The 15,113-nt window shown below is 42.0% G+C and overlaps 2 protein-coding genes across 3 annotated transcripts in view; both read right to left on the bottom strand.

Moving 5' to 3' along the window:
- The window catches only part of cnga1a (cyclic nucleotide gated channel subunit alpha 1a), a gene marked incomplete at both ends in the record, with an annotated part of 155,293 nt that overhangs the window by 18,667 nt on the left and 121,513 nt on the right, over nt 1–15,113 (bottom strand). The window lies entirely within an intron of this gene.
- enam (enamelin) lies at nt 1,911–6,642 on the bottom strand. 2 transcript variants are annotated; one of them, XM_084319165.1, is made up of 8 exons: nt 6,560–6,642; nt 6,295–6,358; nt 4,218–4,241; nt 3,985–4,050; nt 3,387–3,422; nt 3,210–3,233; nt 3,007–3,084; nt 1,911–2,649 (listed from the first exon to the last, which is right to left on the bottom strand). In XM_084319165.1, the coding sequence occupies exons 1-8, from the start codon at nt 6,610–6,612 to the stop codon at nt 2,218–2,220; spliced, it is 777 nt and encodes a 258-aa protein (XP_084175291.1). In that variant the 5' UTR covers nt 6,613–6,642; the 3' UTR covers nt 1,911–2,217. The 2 variants fall into 2 exon arrangements, with proteins under 2 accessions (XP_084175291.1, XP_084175292.1); XM_084319166.1 differs by having other exon boundaries at nt 3,985–4,047.

Below are 15,113 nucleotides of genomic sequence, written 5' to 3'. Positions count from 1 at the left end.
CATGGGAAGTTGTAGCAATGAGTCACTTACTGTATACTGCAACCTGTAACTGATGATTGAATGAAGGAGCAAAGTGGAACTAACAACCTGCCTCGAGAGTCGTGAATAACGTGCTACGCCTAGTAATGTTACAATAGTAATACCATACATTTTTTTCATGTATCTGATTCTCCCAAAACGACATAGTGTACTTTGAATTGCTATGTCATCACTATTGCAGAATGTATGATGATTGATTTACTGTAATGAAAGAATCTACCAACAATGATCTATGGATCATTATTTACATGTCATGGTCACTGTCCTCCTCAGCTATTTGCATTGTGATGAAGGGCGGCACAGTACTGTAGGGATGGGTGCTTGAAGAGGCCATGGCAGCAGATCTGCACTCTTAGCCTGTCGAGCAGAAAACCACAGTTTATTATAAGACATGCACTAAAGGTCTCAGGTCATGAATGCCTCGTCTCCACTAGCCACACAGAGTGTCTCCATTGTCTTTAGAACCTGGCCAAACCTGGCTGGACCCCGGGCTGAGACACCTTTCACAACCTGGTCAAAGCCAGCTGGGACTGTTGTATCATCATGGTTTAGCTTGTGTACCACAGTTGTTGCTGTGGATTTTAAAAGGTTGCCTAGCAACTGGAGAGTTTACAAGAAACACAATGGAGACACAAACTCAACCATACCGTACCATGCTAGACCATGGCTAGCCCCAGCCAGGCTGAACATACATGCACTTATGCATTACATATCCTTAAACACAGTTCTGAATCAGTACATACACCTATGACAAGCATATGGGATTTCCATCAAATTGAGACACAGGCTTTTTTCTATACAATCCGTAGATAGTATGCCAACATGCTCTTTCATCATAAATTGATGTGCTAGAATCTAGGTTTCACAAGGCTGAACTTACCTTCGCCACTGTTCAGTTGTACATACTCTTTTAGCAATCTTTGGAAACCTGGAGTCTGTTAGTCGCAGTGTTTACCGAATAAATCATCTGATGCTAATAAAACATGATCTTGAAACGCATCCAGATTGATATCCAAGCATAAGTAGCTGCGTGTCGTCGAGTCTTGGTGACCCCGGGGAGGATTTGTGGATTAGATCATGATGAAAGTGGGTGAGGCAGAGACACTCATCCTCCTCAATCATTCACTGACTAGGGACAGGGAACCACATAATCAATGCAATATGCACGCCACTTAACTTGATTAATTATACTACCTATAGCTTTTAATGTATGAAGATATTCATGAATTCATGATAGATTACCAAGGTATCTATGTGTGTGATGGTACATTTGTTTTATTTTAATTGACAATGAATAGTCTCAAATTCCATCCATCAAAAAACTGTTGAACCCAAACAAGCATATATATATGGTTTTATTAAACATCTAAACTGTTCTCTCACGTACAGTCTCCATTTCCTCTGAGCAGTTGTGTGACGGTGAAGATTTAGCTCCCCCCCCCCCCCCCCCCCCCCCCCCCCCCTGCTTACTCAGCACCCTCTATCATATCCACCCCTGATCCTATTAGGGCACGCTGAGTAATACCACTTTAAGTACAGGTCTGAGATCAGATTATATCCATCTCATTATATCCATAACCATTGGGACTATGAACTAAGATTTGAACCTGTGTCAGTTTTAGCAGTGCATCCTTCAGCAAGCTGTCCTCCCTCGGCTACATGGCGCTCCCTGTTGGCTGCAGTGGCTCTTGCAGTTTCAGCCCTGAATATATTATATCAAGGCCACATGTTGCAACATTTTGACGGAAGGGACTTGCTTCTGAATTATTATGGTTTCTTCCCAAGGATTTAGGTATTCCACTTATGAATACTGTATATGTAGCCGATCATTACTTAATCTGATGATCAATAAAGTCAAAGAAAATCTGAAGTACAGCATTGTGTCAAGTTTTTATTTATTAAATTTGTTTTATTAAAGATTGAAAAAATACACTGAGAAAAGACTGAATCATCTTTTTGTTGACGGCACAGGTTCACCCTCTCAAAGAGCATCGCGGACATTTACACCATCGCATTGCATCGGTTACAAACGTTATTTATCAGTCCCTGTTCAAGAAGCCACGATGGTCGCTCCATGATCCCTTCGGTCACGGCCACGTTCGCCGCCTTTTCCACCTATTCGGCGCGGCTACGAGAGGGAAGGACATTCTGGTAGCAGTTCCCATGGTATCTTCACACCTATGGGGCAGCAGGCTCTGCAGGCACTGCCACCACAGCGGCGTCGATATCAACAGCCACTGGTTCCCCTGCAGGATCAGCGGCAGCTGGGATGTCCCCACCAGCTGGGACCTCAGAGACGACAGCCACAGGGGCCTCAGGAGCAGCAGGCTCGACAGCAGCAGCAGGGTCTGCAGCTGGTTCTGCTGCTGGTTCTGCTGCTGGTTCTGCTTCTGCTGCTGGTTCTGCTTCTGCTTCTGCTGCTGGTTCTGCTTCTGCTTCTGCTGCTGGTTCTGCTGCTGGTTCTGCTTCTGCTGCTGGCTCTGCTTCTGCTGCTGGTTCTGCCTCTGCTGCTGGCTCTGCCTCTGCTTCCTCGGCCTCGGCTGCAGCAGCCTCCTCTTCCTCCTCATCAGAATTCAAGGGGGCAGCAGGGGCTGAGAACCCATTCTGGGCCTGGGAGACAGAAAAGGACATGACTTAAGAGTTGACATGCATACTACGCTACATTTAAATTAAAGGACTATTTGAATAATAAAAAAAATAAAAAAAGGTCTGGCGGGTTTAGGCTGACTGGTGGGAAGTTCGTTCCACCATTGTAGAGCAAAGGACCGTGAATAACTAGTCGCTTTGATGACCACCCCACCCCCCGGAGCTCGGGTAGGAGTGGGTCTGAGGCGGCCAGAAGATGCAGAGCGTAGGGGTCTTGAGGGTGTGTAGTTAGAGACTATTGACCGGAAGTAGGCGTTCTCTAACTACACTTCCAACCACCCCACCTCTGACCATAAACAAACCCAGCATGTGTGAGCTTACCACTGTCTCTTCATCTGAGTCTCCAGCGGGCATGGCTGGTGCAGGCGGTGGGATGTTCACAGCTGGAGCTCCGTTCACCTGCGCAAATCACATGCTTTTCATTTAGTAAGAATGGCAAACGGAATGTTGACAACCGATCCTTGCATGATCAGTACCAACATGTATGAGGCGTCGCCTACTACAGCACTACAGAGTGTATTTACCACTGGTGGCTCAGCTGCAGCAGCCTAAAAAGGAAAAACAACGACAGAGTGAATACATTTTAGACTCACAGCATCAATTACTCAGTCTCTAGGGCTCGGTTTGTGATTACTTTTCACTTTGAAAATGACTGGTTTTGTTCATTCGGGTAGGAAAAGGTTTAGGGGAGAATAACTTACCGCATCGGACGCAGGCAGGAAGGGGTTGCCGGCTCCCTGAATGAATCACAAATACAATGTCAGTGTAATGGCATCAGTATATTGATGATGAGACACGTGATTGTGGAGTCTGCTCTGGTTGATTGTTTATACTCTGGATCATGTAAAACAATGTTTGCCAGCTCTTTACTCAGTGCAGAGTTTAAACTGGGTTTGTGAGTAGGGTAACAAATATTTTACACCCTCTCTCAACTACCCAGCGTTCAGGTATTAAGTTATCGATGATTTGGTCAAGTGATTTTTTTCTCCAACGATTTGGTTTTGAGGAGCAGATTAAATTAAATGCTTTCAAACCCCAAACCCGTCTGTTTGAACCCCCGGGCCGGGCAGGGAAATTATCTGGTTGGGGGACACAAATCGATAACGCTCTGCCTACTGCCGAGGTGCCTTTGAGCAAGGTACAGTGGTGCTGCCTCTGCCGTCGGTGTGTGTGAGTGAATGTGAGGCACAAGTTGTAAAGCCCTTTGGATAAAAGCACTATATAAATACAGACCATTTACCATGTTGCTGACAGAGAGCGTGCATACTTCATCAAATGTCATTAAACAAACCCTCTAACCTGCTGCTGGAAGAGCCTGTACATCTCCATCCATTGCAAGGCCGCGTTGGCATGTGCTGCGACCTGCTGCAGAAATACCAGACACACACACACAGACATGTAATTTAGTCAATTATCATCGTTGTCACACGGGCATGACATACGTATGACGCTGAACATGATAGAACGTGCAGCGGTGTGGAAGGAAAAAAACGTGGGAAAACAAGAATAAAAAAAATAAAAGTCCCCTTTACCTCACTGCTTCCACTCTCTGGGACCTGAAACACACATGAGGAGGGTAAGAGCCTGAACACACTGCCCTGACACATACATGCCTACCTGGAATACACTCTGTGACCCTTCGTGAAAGAGTATCGTGGTAATTGTAATGCGCACCAAAGGAATGGTGGGAAGTACCGTGACTAATTACAACTACTCTGGTCGTTTTTTATTTCTTTTTGCTGTAAGTGGTATTTTCTTTGTTCAAATAAGTGTTAAATAGCTCTACAAGTAGCTCTACATTCTTAGATTACATTACATTACATTATGACAGCCAACGTGATCTACATGTTAACCTCTTAAGCCCGACGAGACCGGCACCGGCCCCAAAATGACATCATGTCATAAATCAATCTCTCCAGACTGTTTGACAAAAGTATAGTTTTATTTTTCAAACGTATTCAAGTATAAACATCATAACCATGTCACAACAGCAGTTATAATGTATATTTTATCATCAATACGTTAGTTTACCAATAGGTTAAAGTGTTATTAGATAGATTTTCGTTTTTGTTTTGGTGTTATTTAGTTCGCGAAAGTCGACCATTTTGAAAAATTTTAACGTCTGGATTTTTTTTTCTGACATTTTTAAGTGGACACCGACAGCTTTCGATGAGCGTTGGAATCTTTTCGAACGACACTTCCCAAAGGCCTCTATGGGGTTTCAAGCAAATTACTTCTGTATGAATTTTCTTTATATCTCTTATTACTCGGGATAATAAACCACAAAACTTAACGTTATTGGTATATATTGAAGCACAGTTAGTTTCTCTTCCCTATTTTTAGCATGTAGCAACAATTGAAATTTGTTTCAAAATGCCACCGTGGCAAAAATTAAAAAGCTACTGTACATACAGTAGATTTCATTATCTGTTCTTATGCACGCCTGGTGATACTAAATCCAAATTGAACTCAGGCATTTGAAAGATAATATATGTATATATATAAATGTGCGAATTTACTATAATAAGGTAATTTATAAGCCTGCTATTCTATATTCTATAATACTATTTCAAATTGCATTGGTCTAGATGGGAGAATTCAGTACTGTATCTACAAAACCTTCTGTTTAATCATCTTCCCTTTATTAATTTCCTTAGATTTCGTGTACACATGATCTCAAGAAGGTACTGAATGAGATCACTGGCAGATTTTCATGTCTGGTAATTTTTAGCATGGTGTTATTCACTGTCAAAGATGCATAGAAAAATCATAGTTTATATTCTCCTTTGTTTCATCACAATTTAAGCAAGCCTAGTAGACACAATATTTCTGACACTGAATACATTCACTGAGGTCCATAGATGTCCCTAGATACCAAGAATATGCAAATGGACCTTGTAGAAGTGGAGCAATATTCCATTTACTTAGGTATGTATTTTAGGCGGATTTTCAAAAAATAGGGCTCCGGGCTTAAGAGGTTAAAATAATAACTACATTCTGACAGCCATCACTGATGTAGAGTGTTTGGTCAGTAACATGGGTATCCCAGTCCCTTCCCTCTGCAGTAAACAGAAAATACATGTCCTGGTATCCCTTCCCATGTTATACAATCAGGAGAGAGAACCCTATACTTATTTCAAAAATCTTCCCAAGTAAAATGTGCTTACTGCACTGGCAGATCATTTTATTTCTTATTTTCGTCAGACAGTTTTTGCAGTGACAGTTCTCTCTGCTGATTGGATAAAGTGGGAAGTGGATTCCAGATCAAATAAATGATGTTTATTGCAGAGCGGAGGGACTGTGAGACCCATGTTACTGACGAAACACTCTATGAGTGACGGCTGTCGGAATGTAGTTATTATTTAACATGTAGACATTTCTTTTTTAATACCACTCACAGCACCTTTAAGTACTAAAGATGTTCTGTTACTTAAAAAATAACTGTGCTTTGACTTCTACGCAAGCCATTTTAAGCACTCCTACTTTGACTTGAGTGAGTTTTATTTTAGCCTTAAGAATAGTGAATACAGTGTCAATACTTCTACTGGAGTACAACGTTCCGTCACCTAAACTCAATGAAACAAGGCAGGACACACTCAAGACACTTACAGGAGCAGCCAAGGCAGTGGCCAGCAGACACAACACCAACAGTACTGGTTTCATCATCATTGTCCTGGGGGGAAGAGAGAGAGAGAGAGAGAGAGAGAGAGAGAGAGAGAGAGAGAGAGAGAGAGAGAGAGAGAGAGAGAGAGAGAGAGAGAGAGAGAGAGAGAGAGAGAGAGAGTCATAATATAATCAACCAACAACAATACAGTAAACTATGTTTGATACTTAAAATTTTATATTTCCATATGAAGTGTCATCATCATCTCACCCAGAGCAGCAGAGGAGGACGTGTTCGTCAAGGTCGGGTGAAGTGATCTGCATCCTATCTGAGATAGGATGCTCTTTATACTCCTCAACCACCTCCGGCGACCAATCACGTTCCCCCATCCGGCAAAACATGCAAACCTTTGTAGTTTAAAGAAATTTCGCTTTACTCTTCAAAAATGAACCAAGACACGGAGGCCTCAATGCCCTCTTATGTTTAATTACATACGTTTGCAGGTTTGCTTAGCACCCCCCAGGACAATCATGATGATGAAACCAGTGTTGTTTTTGTTGCAATTCACACCATCTATCTCCAAAGCGCCAGGTCAATAAGAAACAATGGGACTCGTCAAATGTTTTAATTAAGAGAATGATGACAGGCAGGCCCTCAGCTGATTACGGTTAATTGGCACCGTGTTTCCTCCTCCAACTGACAGACAAAGGTGTTTTGCCTCATGTTTTGTGTCTGGGTTTTCTACACAATCTGGTTTGTTTCAGCTTGTAGGGTGTGCATGACAGGGCCTTTGCTGCAGCTGCCCCCTCCCTCTGGAATGCCCTCCCCAGCCACATCTGCCATATGCCAACAACCGTCCTTCAAAACAGCCCTCAAAACCCACCTTTTCACTCTCGACCCATAGTTGTTTTGTTTTGTTTGTTTGAACCATGAAAAGCACCATATAAATCTGATGTATTTTTCTTCTTATTATTATTAATAATAAAATGCCCCATGGTGGTTTTTACATGGTTGGTGGTATGGTTTGCTATATGATGACACAGTGGTTTCAAATCAGATAAATGAATGAATGAATGAATGAATGAATGAATGAATGAATGAATGAATGAATTAATGAATGAATGAATGAATGGATGAATGGATGAATGGATGAATGAATGAATGAATGAATGAATGAATGAATGAATGAATGAATGAATGAATGAATTACTTTATTTATCTATAAAGAACGAGTTAACGCTGCAATCTTCAAATCCAGGTAGTGTGTAAATGTGTACTCTAGACACTCCTCATCAGCCTTCACATATTATGCCTTAAGAATGTGCTGAGATAATGCATTTCACCACATACCCTAAGCACTCCAAAACTTTTAATGTAATCTCTACCATTGTTGTCTTGGCACCGAGCACTTTTCGTCTGGTAGGTTGAACATACATGTCCTGATCGGGGGAGCCCAGGGTGGGGGTTGAAAGCACATGAAGGCAATGCTTTATACGACCAAAGTTTCTGCCAACATAAAAAGAACACCTGGTGCTCCATGCTCTCTTTTTAATGTAGTTGTCACAGGTTCAACCCCCTTCCCTGCTTTAATATTTAATATCTAATATAAAAGAAAATCATATTTAACATGCACCTTTTCATTTGGAATACATTTCTCTTGTGTGACATTTACCATTGGAGTAATGTGGAATATGTAAATTCATGTTGGAATAACTGTTGGAAATAATGCCTGTGTGATGGAAATGCAATCATGAACAGCTTGAACATTGTGCCTAGAACAGGGGTTCTCAAACTTTTTCATACCGTGACCCCATTTTATTTAGGAATTGTTTTGGGGACCCCACATCGTGTAATGTGGAATTAAGGAATATCAAAATAAAAGCACCCGTTGTTGAACTTGATCATGCATATTTATTAGAAAATGTAATTACAGCACTATGTTATCAATACACAGTTATAAAACAAGGCATATTTAGCCAGGATATGTTGCCAGAACATAAAAAAAAAATATATATATATATATATATATTTATTTTTTTTACTTGCCAATTTGGGTCACAACCCATAGTTTGAGAACCACTGGCCTAGAACATTGGAAACGATTGACCAATTGTGATTGGGTGCAGCTGTGGACAAACAACCTTGTCGGGAGAGGACCTGAGAGTTGGCTGACAACCACCCCCCAGGCGCCTCCCCCAGCTCTCTTCCAGCTTCCCATAGGTACGTGATGAGGTAATGGAGACACACCTGGGCTTTACAACGAGAGCCCACAGTCAAGATGGGGGACCACTCCAAGGCAGCAGTCTCAGACTTACAGCATATTGCACATAGGCTACCCCTCCAACTTTGTCCTCCATCCATCAATCTTCTCCTCCACTGCCGACACAAGAGGTCTACTCTTCTGGGGGCTCTTCAATGTACCATCTCCCTCCCAGTTAAGTGTCTTTTGTTAACTCACTGTGTGTGGTTGGATGTTAGACTGGAAAACGGCAAGCCACTGATGGAAGTTTCCTCTCCATTAGGTGTTTTGACTCAACGGAACTGACCAGACGTGTCCAGGAACCGAAGGAGGGACGTCACTTTTTCTCAGAGATTGTTCAGGAATGCACTACAGTTGTTTGACGTTCTGCCCTGTGTATTTTGTTGGACCAACGACCTGTGTTGGTTGGGCTCTATACCCCAGGACAGCGGCATTCAATCCCTTTTTATACTATGTTTAAACGTAGTATCCACTTGTTTTTTGTTGTGGCAATTTACTACTGTGTGTGTGTCGCCATAGTCCTGCTCAGTGCTGGTAGGCCAGGGTACCGCCCAAACATTTCTACTGACTGCTACGACCATGTGGGTTCCAATGCAGGCTGCCCTGCGTTCAGGCCGCCAGTAAGAAGTCTGAAATGTCCTATTCCCGTATCCTTTTGTTTTTTTCTGCACATTGTAATACAATTTCCAAATAAAGATTTACCTCTGTCTTTCTGTGTTGGGAACCTGTGTAGCTAGTCCATGCGGATTACCTTGGCCTGGAACATCACTGTCACAATGCTTTATAACAGATTATAGGTATATTCTTATATTTTCACTTGTTTGGAACTTCAGGATTACATTAGTTATGTCCAAAGTACGTACTAAATGAATAGGTTTCAAATGGACAGCATAATGAAGTTGCCCTGGTTGAAGAGTCTCATATCTTTAATCCTGCAGTTTGTAGGCTATTGACCTCATTTTCATTTAACTGACTTTTATCCAAAGCGACTTTACAAGTCAGCAGGAAGGGTACAACTCTCGCAGCTTTGTGCCCTCTTGATAGCCGCCAGCCACTTTTCCCTCCGTGATGCCTCAACTGGTATTATATAAAACTTGAGTTTTGATTTTATTAGTACAAAACGTCACACAGCAGCTCTTTGGCATTTTGATGCACTGAAGAAAATTACCCTTGGTTATGTTTAATTTGCCGCTTTCCGATCCGTTTTCTGCACTAAATGAAGCGTAAACAATGTACCCGAAGTGAATTTTTCCCCCACGCCGCAGTTGTGTAGCAACAACAGACAGGAAGTTGACTTCGAGAATCAAGTACAAGTATACAAACCTAATAATACTTGAGTAAATTTCAAATCCCCAAAAGCAGTACTTAAGTATTGTAACTAAGTACAATTACTCAAGTACTTTACACCCCTGGAAACCATCTATAAAGAAAGCACTACTGGGGATTAACTGCCCACTGCACTATTGTCATGGCACCTCATGCTCCGATATAAGAGCAAGTGAAACAATGGAAAAAAATCAATAAAACAACTAGAGTAGCCTAATCCTTGTAATGTTTATGGCGCTTAAAAAAAACAATGTCTATCTCTGCTCACAGCCGGCGGCACCTGCAGCTCAAGCTCACACTAGTGTGGAATTCATAAGCGATACCGGCCTCTAAGCCCTGGGTTTAGTACCGTACATTAGGCCATGCGCCATATTATGGCGTTTGCTAATCTGGGCATGTCGAACCCCAGAGAGGAAATACCACTCTCTCGCTATACACCCCACCTTGTGCCTTTTCAGTTCCCTATAGCCCTAGAGCAGGAAGCAGTTCAACTTTACAGTCTGGGAAAATGGATGATCCATCAGTAAGAACAACAGATCTCCCTGACTTGTGTACACAGTCCACACAGATACATTCACGTTTTTTTTCAGTCCCAGCTGCCATTTCAGCCCTATTTTACTTGTCAAGTTTCAGCAGTCTTCACCTCTAGTGTGTGCATCTAGCTAGTGACCTCTGCTGTCCCTGTCGTCCGCGGTCAACACCACCATTCCTCAAAGTATAATATTTAGACTTGGTCCTCAAATTGAATGGAAGTGAATGAGGAGCCTGACACCTGGGAGGAATGGTGGTGTTGACAGTGGACGACAGGGACAGCAGTGACTACCTTCCTTGTAGATGTTTGACAAGTGCTGCTAGAGCGAAATATGCCTTTCAGTTTATTTGTACATGGATAATGCTCAACAAAAATTGCAGATGTATTGAATGTGATTAGTGCTTTCAGTGTGTTCATTGTTACAGCTCTTACACATCCCAGAGCCTCACTAAGCAGCAGATTGATCAAGTCGCTCAGTGGCTCCCAACCTTTTTCATGTCAAGGACCCCATTTAATGATAATTTGTCTTAGGTTCCCACGATTTAAGAAGATTTTGTTAGATATGATTAAGCTCAGAATTTCATAGCTCTCTATACTGTGGTTGAGGAGAGAACAGTGACACCTATGAATTAACTAAGAATTCAACTATTCCTAATTTTTCTGTGGCCCCGTGGGGGTCCCTGCACCCCACGTTGAGAAACATACATACATATACCATACTATAATTTCTCATTGTGTGCATGTGTGTGTGAGTGTTTGTGAGTGTGTCTGTTTGTGTGTGACCGTTATAGTTATGACAACCCAGATTAAGTCCTTCCGAATCCTCTGTTGACAACTGCTGCTGGTGAGAGACCTGAGGAATGCATGAGATCCAGGGCTCTGGGCCATAGGATCTGTGAAGCGGAGACATAAATGGGCTCAGAGGATGGCGCCTGTCTATCAGTCTCTCCATTAAGAGTGAGAGCACTGACGGCAGGCGTGTTGTTGCAGGCCCCGGCCCCCCGGGGGAGGGGACGAGGACGACTAGACGAGCGTCTCCGCCTGTCTCCTGAGGTATCAGATCTGTTACATGCACTGTCACAGCACACGGGGTCAAACTATCAGTTACCACGCATAATTGATTTTAGATTTTGCATAACACATTAGGGATTATAGTCAATATACTGTATATGAATATCAAATTTTTTTTAATTAAAATTGCATGTTAAGAAATTTGGACCCCTAGCCCTATTTCCTATTTACCAATGATGTTGTTGTCGAGTCCTTTCTCAGCACAATCCATGCTGTTTACATTTACATTTAGTCATTTAGCTGATGCTTTTATCCAAAGTGACTTACTGCAAATGATGTACAACAAGCCAGCAGGAAGGGTAGGCCTACAACTCTGGCAGCTAAGTAACATTGTTCATCAAACAGTGTCGGAACTGAGCGCATAGTAGTAAAGACATAATAGTATAGTAGGTAGTAATATATAGGCAAGGAACAACCATGTTGTTCTTCATACAATCCACTTAATTGTGTAGTAGCCTACTTGTGCAATGACAATAAAGTTAATCTAATCTAATCTAATACTGGAGCAGCTCCAGCTAGTTAGCCACCAAACTATTGTAAAGTAAATTGGGCCAGGCTTCAGTTTGATTGATTGATTGATTGAAAATTGTATTAACAGATTGCAGAATGGGTATAATACAGTACAGCTCAATACACACAATTGTTAAGGGGATGCAGACCAGAGAAAGGCTTTCGTCTTGTTTACATCAGGGTCCTCCATTTCAATTAATCATAACATATATGACATACATGACATACAGGTAGACAGTACTGTTACTGTACATCTAGACATTTATGACATACCAGATCTACAAATATACAGTACTGTTTGTGTACAAAAATAGTCTAAAAAGAGAGTATATACATTTGAGGGGGAAGAAACTGTACATTGGAGGATGGTGGGTAGGTGGGGTGGGGGGGGGAACTGTACATTGGAGGTGGTTGGGTGGGGGGGGGGGGGGGTTTGGGTAGGCGGGGAAACTGTACATTGGAGGGGGTTGGGTTTGGACATTTACAGGGGCCAGTTTCGAATTGCAGTCTCCCGTCGGTGCTCTTTGAGAGTTGTTTTGAAGGTGGGTAGTGATTCACATTCCTTTACAGCTGTGGGTAGGGCGTTCCACATTGTTGTGGCATAATTGTGAAACATGTTTAGTCCCTTGTTTGAGCCGAATCTGGGTTTAACATGATTTGTGGAGCTCCCTCTGGTGTTGTGGTCGTGGTATTCACTGACCTTTAGGAAGTATTTTGAGTCTGTAAAAGCCCTGAAATAAATATTGAAAGGGACTCCACAGTGCACCCAAAGTGAACATTCCCTTTACTACAGAAAGAGGAGTAAACATTGTTACAGATCATTATGTATTTAAATATTTCCTCACATTCATTTTCTGTTACAGAATAAATCAAGGAAAATGACTGGACACATACAGATATATTGAGTCTCTGCTTACAAAACCTGATAAGGTTTTGCAGAATTGCACTGAATTACAGCACGGAATACATATTGCACTGTATTGTTAAGTTGCAGTTACGCCTTAGAATGACTCAGTCACTGGTCATTATAATTTTATTTTTATTTTTGTATCCTTTATTTATCCAGGAATGTCCCATTGAGATACAAGATCTCTTCTTCCAGGGAGTCCTGACCAACACACGGCACACAACAAGTTTCAACATAAAAACAAGGGCATTAAAACCTCTTAACATCCAAGGGCCCTCTTGAGGACGATTCGCGACGTGCCACTTTGCCGACCTCTAGCGGCTTGGGTGTGCATTTCTTTTAATACAATATATAGATGGAATTAAAGCCCTATTTGTTGCGTGTCGATTGCCCTTTCAGATGACAAAATCCGTTCGGTTCTCGAGTTACATGCCGATATGTGAGGCATGTGCCAAAGTACACATTACCACCCCCGACTCCCGGGGCTCTCGCTCCGTCAATCATTTGGCGATCTCGAAAGTTTTTGGACAGGGATGTAGCCAATGAGTGTGGCTTTCTAATGATACCCCACATGGGGATCTAATACTGTCTCTATTGATTGATTTATGATAAAGAAAAGCAGGGTCCCCTTATAAGGTTAAAGGTTAAACAAAAAGCATACAAATCAAATACAAACACAGAAGGCCATTTGTGCAGTGGCAAGAAGCATAATCAGATCAGCAATAGCATCAGGTAAAACAGTTACATGTTTCATGAAGGGCTAGTCGTAGCATACCTTTAAAATAATTCACAGTAGGATTAAGTGCCTCTAGACCAGGGGTAGGCAATTAAGTTTGGCCGAGGGCCACATTTTTTCCAAGCCATTGTATGGGGGGGGGGGGGGGGGGGGGGTAAAAAGATTTTAACTCTGTGACTAACCACCTTATAACTAAGACATATACATTTGTGGCAGAGGCAGAGAATGGACAGAATAAACTAGCTGCATAGGTGGCATAATAAACTGTAAATGACATACACATTTGCACTGAACATTATACCTTTGTCTTTTTGCCATTTTATTATAAAACCAGAGACAAGCGCCTCTCTCTTATCGGTCTATCTTACATTACGCACAACCAGCCCGTCTATCTGACAGCCCTTTCTGTGGAGCGCACTGGACTATTGAGAAACAATAGGAATTTCCATTGGTTCTCCCAGTCCACGTGACCATTTCTAGCATTTCCATTGGCTATAGTATAGTATAGTATAGTATAGTATAGAGGGTTAAAAGCCGAATTGTATTTTGTATTTAGTTAATAAATGTCTTGTTGTAATTCCTTATATACCTAATGTAGCTACATTGCACTCACTCTCTCAACATGGATAAAACAAAGTATAATAACAAGCATTCTTTAGGTGGTGGTGGTTTCTCTATTTGGACATTATAGCTAGCTTTTTTTTGGGGGAAATAATCTGAGGGGCCAGATATTATTGCTGGCGGGGCAATTTCGGCCCGCGGGCCGCCTATTGCCAACCTGTGCTCTAGACAAAGTTTCACTTGCAGCATATGCCATAAAAAGGGAGCATAGTAGGAGAATGCAGCATTACCAAGCTCTGACTGCATCAAAGGAACATTTAAAAGCATCCCATGTGTTGCTAGTCTGGTATTAAAAAAGCAAGTATAAAAGGACAGAAGTCTGGAGATATATAAGGGCAGCTTACCTAGCAATGACTTCAGAATAAAAATCAACATGTGTGATTGTCTTCTTTGATACAGAGAGGACCATCCTAAAGACTGATACAAATTGCAGTGGTGGGTGCGAGAGCCTGCACCCATTACAAAACGTATAGCAGCATGGTATGCAGAATCTAGCTTTTTAAGCAGGGAGGAAGGAGCATGCATAGAAATCACATCGCCATAGTCTAATACAGACAGAAAGGACAGAACATTTTCTTTAAATGGAAGAAAAGGCCTAGTTTAGGCCTAAGTTTTCTCAGTAGGTTCCCAATATGTACACCAAAGGCCATCTTTTCATCAATCCATATGCCCAGATATTTGTAGGATGCTACTTTGTCAAGGCAAGGCATGTCCCTTCCAGTGTCAGAATCGGAGGGACAGCTGTATTAGCTCGAGAGCGAGAAGAGGTCATGTACTTGGTATTTTTTGCATTAAGGACCAGTCTTAGCCTTAGTAGGAGTGTTGCAGTGTATTAAAAGCATCCTGTAGAAGCTCTATGGC

Source organism: Notolepis coatsorum (genome assembly GCF_963971535.1).
Source record: "Notolepis coatsorum genome assembly, chromosome: 7".
Lineage (NCBI taxonomy): Eukaryota > Metazoa > Chordata > Actinopteri > Aulopiformes > Paralepididae > Notolepis > Notolepis coatsorum.
Note: the sequence above shows the minus strand (reverse complement) of the source record. Positions and strands in the feature narration are given on the sequence as shown.

Coding starts and splice junctions, on each gene's coding strand:
- enam (XM_084319165.1), bottom strand. CDS start 6,612: ATGCAGATCACTTCACCCGACCTTGACGAACACGTCCTCCTCTGCTGC. Junction 6,359..6,559: donor GTCCTCCTCTGCTGCTCTGG/GTGAGATGATGA, acceptor TCTTCCCCCCAG/GACAATGATGATGAAACCAG. Junction 2,650..3,006: donor ACTCAGATGAAGAGACAGTG/GTAAGCTCACAC, acceptor TCTGTCTCCCAG/GCCCAGAATGGGTTCTCAGC.